At 39.2% G+C, this 11,034-nt stretch overlaps 1 protein-coding gene across 1 annotated transcript in view; it reads left to right on the top strand.

Annotated features, from left to right (window-relative positions):
• The first annotated feature begins 223 nt into the window (after positions 1–223).
• The window catches only part of TBX18 (T-box transcription factor 18), a 32,681-nt gene continuing 21,870 nt past the window's right edge, over positions 224–11,034 (top strand). The window contains exons 1-4 of the mRNA XM_003897861.5: positions 224–515; positions 1,643–1,847; positions 4,036–4,137; positions 7,567–7,738. Of these exons, the coding sequence (XP_003897910.1) occupies positions 224–515; positions 1,643–1,847; positions 4,036–4,137; positions 7,567–7,738 (771 nt within the window). The remainder of the gene's footprint in view (positions 516–1,642; positions 1,848–4,035; positions 4,138–7,566; positions 7,739–11,034) is intronic.

The following is an 11,034-nucleotide window of genomic DNA, read 5'->3' as shown; positions in this document are numbered from 1 at the left end:
GACCCAGGGAAGGAGACTTGGCCGGCGCGTCGCCGGTTCCTCGGATCCCAACACAAGCGAGAAAGAGGAAACGCCAAATCTGTTTTTTGCCCGCGGTGGGGAAGGGGGCAGATCTCGGGAGGCCCCGAGAGCCTATTAGTTTTTGGTAGGGGAAGAGCGAGAGCGCGCGTGTGCCCGCGTGAGTGTATATGAGAGAGGGGCGGGCGGGCGCGGGGCGGGGGGGATGGCCGAGAAGCGAAGGGGCTCGCCGTGCAGCATGCTAAGCCTCAAGGCGCACGCTTTCTCCGTGGAGGCGCTGATAGGCGCCGAGAAGCAGCAACAGCTTCAGAAGAAGCGGCGAAAACTGGGCGCCGAAGAGGCGGCGGGGGCCGTGGACGACGGAGGCTGCAGCCGCGGCGGCGGCGCGGGCGAAAAGGGCCCTTCTGAGGGAGACGAAGGCACTGCGCTCCCGCCGCCGGCTGGGGCGGCGTCTGGGCCGGCTCGGAGTGGCGCAGACCTGGAGCGCGGAGCCGCGGGTGAGTGGGCCCCTTTCTGCCTAACTTCTCTCAGGCGCTAACCTGAACTTCTGCGAGTCTGTGGGTGTGCGTGTGCGCCGCGTCCCTATGTGGCCAAGGCCACTCAGCCGCGAGCGCATTGGCCGTGTCAGGCGCAAAGCTCGCCGCGCAACCTGGTCACCCTCCAGACAGTTAAGATGCTGCTTCCAGCCTTGCCTCGCGGGCGGCCGCCGCCCACTCGGCGACCCGCGCCTTCGGCCGCGGCTGTTTGCGGCGTCTGGCGGTGCAGCTCTGTGTGCTTCCTGCGTCTGCCTCCCTTGGGGTTCCAGCCAATGGGTGCTCTTTTTTCTTTCCTAACTTTTAAAAGCACAGGGCGGGGAGGAGGGGAGCGACGGCATACCCCACCCCGAAACCGGAACGAATGCCCTAAACCGTTTGTGCAAACCAGGAAGAGGGCGGCGTATTTGGAAACTTGGTTTCCCGGAGGGTAGTTGAGCGGTTCCCTTCCCTTCTCTTGATTTCTCTGCCAAGGCCGACGGCGACCTCGGGCTTGCTTTTCACACGTTCTCTGCTGGGCTGGAAGCGCAGGGCGGCCGGGAGTTTGGCGAAAGCGGGGTCTGCAGAGCCTTTTAGAAGATGCCTCCGGCCCGGCGCAAAACGAGGCGCCGCAGACGCCTATGGCTTAAGGAGGCCCAGTCTCCTGGGACCAGAGTCCGGGCGCTTTTGCTGCGTGCACTTAGAGGCGCAGGTTACATCGGAGTTTGCACTGGGGACTCTGGACTCGGGAGCTCCTCTGACTCCGTCGGGCAAGCGTCCCAGACCCCGGCGGCGGCGTGAAACCTTTTCTGCTGGGGCCTTGACCCTGCGGAGGCCCAGCGGGTGGGATGGACGCTGCCCGCGCGCCTCTCCCAGGCTCAGGACTCTCGGGGACCAAACAGGCCACACTGGAGCCCCGAATGCGCCCCTTCGACAGGCACAGTGTGGGTGTCTATCGACTGGCTTGTTCTTTAGGAGGATCCGATGGCACCAAAGCTTCCCCTTTTCTCCCGGTCATTTTCCCCTTCTCAGCCACTTGGTGGGCCCGTCTCAGCGGCTGCCTTCCCCTCTGTTTCCCTCACCGGTACCCTCTCTCTTCCTTTGCTGTCCAGGCGGCTGTGAGGACGGCTTCCAGCAGGGAGCTTCCCCTCTGGCGTCACCGGGAGGCTCCCCGAAGGGGTCCCCGGCGCCCTCCCTGGCCCGGCCCGGGACCCCTCTGCCGTCGCCGCAGGCCCCGCGGGTGGATCTGCAGGGAGCCGAGCTTTGGAAGCGCTTTCATGAGATAGGCACTGAGATGATCATCACCAAGGCCGGCAGGTAAAGGGCAAACTGGCGTGGACGCCCCTCCCCACCCCAGACCCTGTCTTCAGCCACCTCTAGCTCAGTCAGGAAGAAGGGACTGCAGCTCCGCAGGGGTTCTGGTTAGCGTTTTCGGTCAAACGAGACAAGGCCCCAGACCGTGGTTCACTTTGGAGGCTAGCTTTGGCTACCCACCACGAGTGCAGTCGGTGCACAGTCCAACTGCTCTCTGGTTGAATGCCAGGAAGAAAATTACTGTCGCCGCTGATGCCACAGCTGTCGCGGTTGATGTTCTGGGTTCAGGGTGGTTATAAATTTGAGGTCGTATTTACCCTTGTCCAGGTATTTATTTAGGCTCTAGTTGTCAGTTCTGGAACTAGGAAACAAATTCTTTTTTGTTTTTCCTTTTCTCTTTTATTTTTAAACAGCAGTTTACTCCAGTAAACTATGATTTGCTTTTTCAGATTTGAAACTCCCAGGCAGATTGGTTCTTTATCAGAAGATATCCTGGCAATTTGATAACATGATCTGTCCTGCTATTTCATATTAGACTAGGAAGAAAAGTCACTGGACTCACCCACAATACATGTTTAATTATGTATAGGTGCAAGAATAATTACCCTGATTTTTAAAAAGCATCCTGTTTATGGAGTACCTGGTTATTTTATTTTATTTATTTTTTGTCCTAAATGGAATCCAACACAGCCTGAATTTGCTAAGGAATACTTACATTTTTTTTTTTTAAATAAAAACTTACATCGGTTTTTTAAAAAGTGTGAAATTCGCCCATCCATTGGTTAGTAAAATAAATGGATTTGTTGGGCAGATCATATTAATTTAAGGTAGGTACATGAATATTTGCATTTTAAGTTTTCAGTTTATTTAGTGCAATGAAATCTATGAATAATAAGCTTCCTTAAACGGAACTTTTAAAAGCACACACAACTCTTTCAGGGAGTACACATGGTAAAAACCTGGATAGCATAAAAAGTATCCAAACTTATTAGAAATTACAAAAAAAACATATTTTATTGAATCCATATGCTACCTTCTACATTTTCACAGAGCTTTTATTAATGATCCAAATTCAGTCTTCACCAACACAAAGCAATAGTTGTCTTATAAAGGATGTAGTTAAAGACCTTTACTCTTTATCTTACAGGTGCACTGAAATAACACTAAAACAGCCAGCGTATTAAATTGTTCTCATACCTAGTTAAGAGTAATAGACTATTTTTTTCTGGAAGCAGTCTTTCATGGTTGTTATAGAAAAAAATTTGGTAAATAACTACTAAAATTTCTGTTAAAAGGTTAAATTAACAAAAATTAGATTTCCTTGGAAGGGACTTAAACGTAAATCATTAGATGATTTAAAAAAAATCAAACTGCTATATTTGTTTCTTATATACATTAATTTACTGTTGTATTTTTTGCTGCTGTGCCTTTTTAAAACGATGGGTGCATTTACGCTAGCATCTCCTTTGATATACATCTTTGGGAAGCCAGGATAAATGCACATTTTCATCTGTTTTAATTAGCAAAGTTTTGAGTAAGTGTGGTTAAGTAAGAAAACATTTTCATGGTATGGCGGGGGAAGAAATGATTTGGTAAATATACATTGTGTTTAGTTTCTGCTTTCAATAAAGAAGTTTTACTATACCTTTCAAATTTAAAGCAACTTTTGCACTTCACCTTTACCATGCTGCAGACAGGAAGTCCTGTCTCAATAAAGAACATATTGTTTGGTTATAGCATGGCACATTGGCTCCTTGTGGTTTTTTATAACCCTTTAAAAATTTCACATTATAATGTATTTTATCACTTTCAGAGATCCAAATTTTGTATTTCTACCATTTGTTACATTTTATTAGTCGTATTACTAAAGTAAATATGCTTATTGATTTTGTTTAAAAAATAAGATGCTTTCTTTTGTGCCATTACTCCCTCAGTGTAAAATTACTTTTAGCTATACTGACATTTCAGTAAACACAGAACACATGTACACAGGGCGTAACAAATTACATTTAAAAATATCAGTTTTGATATGTTCTATGTCCCGACTCCTTGAATTACATTGGCAAAGTGAATACTATAAATTTATCCATATTAAAAATAGAGATCCAAGAGGTTTCTTTGCTTGTTCAGTCACCATCCTTAGTCACAACCAGAAACCCCAAACCCTCTTTCTCTTCGCCTTTTTAAATAGGCGCATGTTTCCAGCAATGAGAGTGAAGATCTCTGGATTAGATCCTCACCAGCAATATTACATTGCCATGGATATTGTACCAGTGGACAACAAAAGATACAGGTACAGTGATTAGATACTGAACGATTAAAAAAAAAAAAAAAAAAACCACTAGGATTTTGCAGGCTAGTGCCTGTTTGATCTGTGAGGACTGTGATCTTTGTTTCCAGAAGTCTGTAGAATTTCCAGATCCGTACTTTAACGCCCATGGGTGCCAGCGGCCCAGATGGTGCCTTTTCTTGCAGCAAATGTGGAAACTTAATTTTTGTTTTGTTTTTAGTAGACACAGAAATGTTTTCAAATATTGAGAACTTTTAAAAGGGGATGATTTGGTGTTGCTAAACTAAATGTGTCTTTTATATTGACTTACATTTCAATGCGAATTTTGAGAGGAAATGTTATGTAATGTTTACAGATATAAATTATATTAAATGGAAAGTCATAATTTCTTTGTGATCTTTTTGTCATGTAAATTTCCTTTATCTTGTTACATACAAAACCATCAATGTTTGTAGACTGTTTTTTAATTTCAGAAAATTATTTAAGGTTTTCTACAAATAAGAAAAATAAAAATCATATAATTTATGTGATATTAGGACATCACTAAACTAGTAATAAATTTTTTCCTTTCTGTTGTTTTTTTGGTTTGTGTTATAGTAACTTTTAAAAACTTTTAATATTTGGATTTTGAAAGGGAACGTATTTATGTAAAGATCAAGTAAATTTTGAAAATATATATGTTCTTCAGTTTCAAACCAGTCTTTACTCTTTTTTTTTTTTTTTTCTGCAAGAAAACAAATCAGCAATTTTCAGTGACAATGCTTTATATTTTTCTGAAGCGTTAAAAACATTAACATTTAAATAAGGACGTTTTGTGTGTTTGGAAGATTAGAAGATACTGTTTTAAATTTTGCTTGTCTTCATTTCTCACTTTTTGTTGTTGTTGTTGTATGGGACAGAGCTTTTAATACGTTTTTAAACAAAATCAGAAATGGTTTTTATCACTTCAGCAATTTAAGGAATTGCTTTTTCGAAATAGCCTACTAAAAGTACACAGATTTTAATTAGTCCGTGGACATATGGAATACTACAAAAAGGGGTAATAAAAAAGACAGTCTTATTATTTGTTTTGTGTATAAGTTATATTATTTTAATCAAATAAGTCATTAGGGAGTTTTGCTAAAATGATCTACCACATGACAGAAGCTAGAAAACATTAAAGTTCATTATTTAAATATACTTGATTTAAAACCCATATTCTAAACTGGGGTTTTGTGCTGAGGAAGATGATGTAATTCTTAATAAGCTTAATAATTATTCTTTCTTTTCTAAGTTTGTCTCTTATTTGTTTTCCCAATGTCTTCCCTACATTTCAGTTGGTTTATTTTACTTAATTGATTCAAATTTACTGTATAGAAATAAAGACATTTCAGAAATTAGTATTATGATGCCAGATTTTAAAAGATCAAATTGTAAAACGTAATTTGTTTTCACTTATATTGCTTCCCAGGAAGAAATTTATTTGTACTATTTGTGTTTAGAATGTTTTACAAAGAATGTGTAACTTGTAGCTTTTATTCTGTCAGTGGGTGTGGAGTTTTGACTATTCTAATTGCATACTTTTTCAAGGTTTTGTTAGAGCATATTACTCTATTTGTTTTGGCAGTAACTCAATTCATTTCCACAGTGTAATTTTTCTTGAATTTCTAAGATTTTTATTTCATTTATCAATGTTTTCAGCAACATTAGGAAAAAATTTGGCTCATTTTCTAATGTTAGAGTGGTATTTGGTCAAGTTAAAAATTATTGTCACTTGTTAGAATATAAAATTAATATTCACAAAAGCCCACAATTAGGAACTTACTGAAATTACATCATACCAATTAAAAGAGAAAGGTTTCACTCTTTCTTTCTTTCTTTTTTTTTTTTTTTTTTTTTTGATGGAGTCTTGCTCTGTTGCCCAGGCTGGAGTGCAATGGCGTGATCTCAGCTCACTGCAACCTCCGCTTCCCAGGTTCAAGCCATTCTCCTGCCTCAGCCTCCCCAGTAGCTGGGATCACAGGTGCCTGCTACCATGCCCGGCTAATATTTTGTATTTTTAGTAGAGACGGGGTCTCACTATGTTGAACAGGTTGGTCTCGAACTCCTGAACTCATGATCCGCCTATCTCAGCCTCCCAAAGTGCTGGATTACAGGCATAAGCCACAGTCCCTGGCCTAAAGGAAGATTTCTAAAAGAGTATCCCTAATTTTATGATTACATATTTTTTTCCCAAGAAAAGAAATGAAAGACTAGAAGGTGTATTGAGCCCAAAATGAACTATGTGACGGATAATTGAAACAAAGGGCCTCATCAGAGATGTTCTGAAATATTTTATGCTCTCATAAAAAGAAACGTGTATATAACACAGGTAGACTTTTCTGAGACTATTTGCAAATTACGACTTTAAATTGTATGCTAATCTTAACATAAATGGAAGGAAAATATCTAAGTATAGAATTTTATTTTATAATTTTTTTCTTCATTGTTATACTAGTTTCTAATTTTTTAATTAGCTTATTTTAAATTATTAAATGGTAATCTTAATATAGTTAAATATTAATATTTCTTGAGGCATTGTTATTTAAATGTATTATTCTTACTGAGTCAATATATTTGTCATATAAAGAAATAGAATAGGATGTTTTGTTTCCTAATTAGAAAAGTAATATTAATTAGATATACCATTATTTTCAAAGTTTGATTTATTTTTTGATTAGTAATATTTGAAAATGATTTGAAAGAATTTTTTTAAAAGGCTCAGGAAAGAAATATAGGAGATGAATAAGGGCCTACATTTTATGATAATACAGATAATACAGAATGTTCCAATTAAACCAAATACTTTGTCCTCAATATATACCTCAATATATAGTGTCATAGTATTGCAAAAAATACCAAATGATAACAGATAAAACATTTTTTCCTATTAAAATAAAAGTTTCTAGAACTTCTGACTATTTCCTCTTGCCTTTCTACTGTCTGTTCCATAAGCCTGAACATAGTCTAACATGGGAAGCGATCTTGAAGGAAGTGGGACACTTTGAAATGTAACTCTCAAGTATTTTTGAGATTTCCTTAAAGGTGAGCTTGACAAGCTATTTGTTTTTTCATGTTGATGGAATATTCAGAAGAAAAATGGAAAATATCAGAGTTGGAATGTCACGGGTGAATAAGTGTCATTCATAAGAATGAAGATACTTGCATTTATGGTCGTGATAGTGTACATATTTTTCATGAAGCCCTTAACACGCCCCTTAGTCTGAATTGTCAGCAGGCCACTGCTGCCTTAGAAAGGTTTTGAAAAGCACTTGAAATCTCATTTTTAGTGTTAAGAGGAAATTGATTTATTTTAAACCTGAAACAAAATAGGCACACATTTTGTCTGATTCTACTGAGTTGGACATTCCAAGGTACAAATAGTATACTGAACGCCTGGTCATTGCCTTCTAGGTATGTTTACCACAGCTCAAAGTGGATGGTGGCAGGTAATGCTGACTCCCCCGTGCCACCCCGGGTGTACATTCATCCAGACTCGCCTGCCTCGGGGGAGACTTGGATGAGACAAGTGATCAGCTTCGACAAGCTGAAGCTCACCAACAATGAACTGGATGACCAAGGCCATGTGAGTAGATGGCCTCTTTATTGCATCTATAGATGGCACAGCCACATCTACACTGTGCCTGACTGAAGGAAATGGATGGTTCTAAGATCATAATGTTCATTGCCTGATTGATTAGTATGTACATAATCTGTGCAAAATCAAGTTTATATTTGCATAGACTGTGCCTGTTGCCTGAGTTATCCTATGGGGCATTTAATAGGTTAAAACTAGGTACTGCATTTTTATTGGAATGAAAGTACTGGAAGCAGAGATGTTCTTAGGCAAAATATTTGTGTGAAATCTCATGAGGTGTTAATTATTATACTGTGAATATGAACACTTTGGAGTTGGGTTAATAAGGATAATGATTTATTGTGTCCTGCCTGCATCCAGCTCTTTGTCAGCGGAGACTCATTGCTTCTCAGTAATTGCCTAAGCTTATGCTGTTTGTGTGTTCCATCTGCAAGTTTCCAGTTGTTTTGTAATGACATCTAATGTGTCAAAATGTTGCAACAGTCATTCCTTTTATTCTTAAAACTGCTGAAACATGATACATAAATCAAAGTTCAGTCATTCCAATAATGCAGTCATTTTTAACACCTTAGTAATTTTTATGCAGTATTCTTCCCAGGCAAGATTTCTACACTATTATGTTAATAAATACGTAACTGGATACTTGCTGATTTCTGTTCAAAGCCAGCATTTTTAAAATTAGGTTTATGTTATTTAAGAGAGTTTTGATTAAGGCAGGATTAAAATGCCTTTCGAAGAATATGTCATACATAAAAGAAATATCAACTTGTTTATTTCTTAAAGGAGTGATATAAAGATAGCATATTTATGAGAATATCTTTTAAAACAAAATGCAGGTTGTCATAAACTAGTAAAATAGTGATGACAGGATATGATTTGGAAGTTGCCAAACAGTATCTTAAGAAATTGACCTTAATGAAAACATTCCAGTATAAATTTCACTGTGATACAAATGCAGTAGGTGGATTTTTAAGATGTAGCTAGTAAGATCTCACACTGCCAGTGTTTTTATTTCTTGATTGTTGCCTTTTATGACTTAAAATAGAAATAAAAAAGTAACATAGTAGATTTCTTTTCTGCACCCAACTTCATGTCCTATATTTTAGTGCATTACTTCTTCACTCTCCTTATTTTTATTCCTTATTTTTACAGTTTAACACAGTTGTAACTATTTTTCACAGGAATTCAGTGAAATAACACTGGTTTCTTCTGTGTCACTGAGGCAGCTGACTGTGAAATATGCTCAGCACATCCACTGAAGGACATTTTTGGAATAGAACATTTTAGACTTAATGTCTTTAGCATTACTTGTTATCAAAACCTTAAGTACACTACCTTTTCTCGTGAGTTCTACAGTTTAAAAAACATATGCTCTAAAGAGATAAGTGGTGATAAAAACTATATGCCATCATGTATAAGGTATAAGCTTCTTAATAATTTAAATCAATATAGTCATTTTACAGTTCTAATTCTTTCAGTTCGAATTACTGGTTTTCTATTTAATATCTGATGTACCAAATATTAGATGTAGATCTAGTAATTTATCAACCTGTGTGATACTAACTTTATGATTTCAGTAGACTTTATTTACAACAGCATTCTTCAGAAAATAGGATGTGTGTGTGTGTGTGGAGAGAGAGAGAAAAAAAAAAAGAGAGAGAAAAACAGAGACAGAGAGAGCAATTTATTTTAAGGAACTTACCAGGAAAATTTGGGTCCTGACAAGTCCGAAATCTGCACAGCCAAATGGAGACCTAGGGAAGAAATGATGTTGCAGCTTGAGTGTGAAGGTAGTTTTGTAATAGAATTCCCCCTTCCTCTGGGATCTCAGTCTGTTTTCTCATACGGTCTTCAACTGGTTGAATGAAGCCTACCCACGTTATGGAGGGTAGTCCACTTTTCTCAAAAGTCTGCTGATTTAAATGTTGATCTCATCTAAAAAGTACCTTGGCAGCAACATCTAGACTGGTGTTTGACCAAATATCTGGGTACTGTGGCATAGCCAATTTGACACATAAGATTAACTGTCACACAGCATTTGTTTACAACACAAAATAATAGATTACAAATTGAAATTCAGTTACTTAAACCGAAATAATTATAATATTTTACTATTAGGGAAATAAACATAGCAGAAAATAGGCAAAAGATAGAGATGTATATTGTCTAACTGCTGAAAATTTTCCTTTAAAGTTGTAGCAGAATGTACTAGTTGAATAAATGGAGGTACATTAACATGTGGGGAGCAGGGAGAGAGATGTATCTGTGCAATTTGGAAGCAAGTGAATTGCCTTTGGTAATGGTAAAAATGTACATACGTATTACTTGATACTAGAGGAGAAGTAGGAGGGAAAGTGCCCTTTTCCATTATTCATTTAGAAAACATACTTCTGAAGATGTTATCCAGTGTGGTAAAAGATACAAAGCTGGGCACGGTGGCTTGACCTAGGCATGGTGGCTCATGTCTGTAATCCCAGCACTTTGGGAGGCTGAGGCAGGCGGATCACCTGAGGTCAGGAGTTTGAGACCAGGCTGGCCAACATGATGAAACCCTGTCTCAACTAAAAATACAAAAATTAACCAGGCATGGTGGTGCTTGCCTGTAGTTCCAGCTACTCGGGAGGCTGAGGCAGGAGAATCACTTGAACCCGGGAGGCAGAGGTTGTAGTGAGTTGAGATCATGCCACTACACTCCAACCCAGGTGACAGAGTAAGACTCTGCTTCAACAAATAAAAAATAAGATAAAAGCCATGATCTCTGCTTTCTGTGAGTTTCTAGCCTAGGTGGGGAGAGAAGAAGTCGTGCACACAGATTATCATCCTGCCAGCTCAGAGAAGTACAGATGCCAGTGTCACCGTATTCCAGCCAGAAAAGATGAGAAAGGCTTTGTGAAGCAAGAATCTGTTTAATTACTCAGCTTGATGACCCTAAATGAGGCTAGATTAAATATTAGGAATTTGTTTCTAATTCTGTTGTTGATTGTGTTCAGGGTATAAGAAGACAGTGGTATTGTTATGGTAGGACTTTCTAATTCAAACGTCCCTTTGTTGATGCACTGATGTCTTGGGAACTTACCGCTCTACCCTTAAACGTAGTTGAGGTTCATCCCCTCTACCCCTGCCCACCCTCAGTCCTCAATTCCAAAAGAAGTAACGCTGATCTCTAATTAGTAAAGCTATAGACTCAAATCAGAGGTGATTTTCTAGCTTGCTTTCTAAATGGCTTTTTTTTTTCCTTCTCAGTTCCAGTTTTACTCTGCCAGATCTGTGCAAGTGTGCAGCAT

The sequence above is a fragment of the Papio anubis genome, chromosome 6, assembly GCF_008728515.1.
Source record: "Papio anubis isolate 15944 chromosome 6, Panubis1.0, whole genome shotgun sequence".
In the NCBI taxonomy this organism is placed as follows: domain Eukaryota; kingdom Metazoa; phylum Chordata; class Mammalia; order Primates; family Cercopithecidae; genus Papio; species Papio anubis.
The sequence above is the reverse complement of the archived record's forward strand: the minus strand, read 5'-3'. Positions and strand labels throughout refer to the sequence as shown.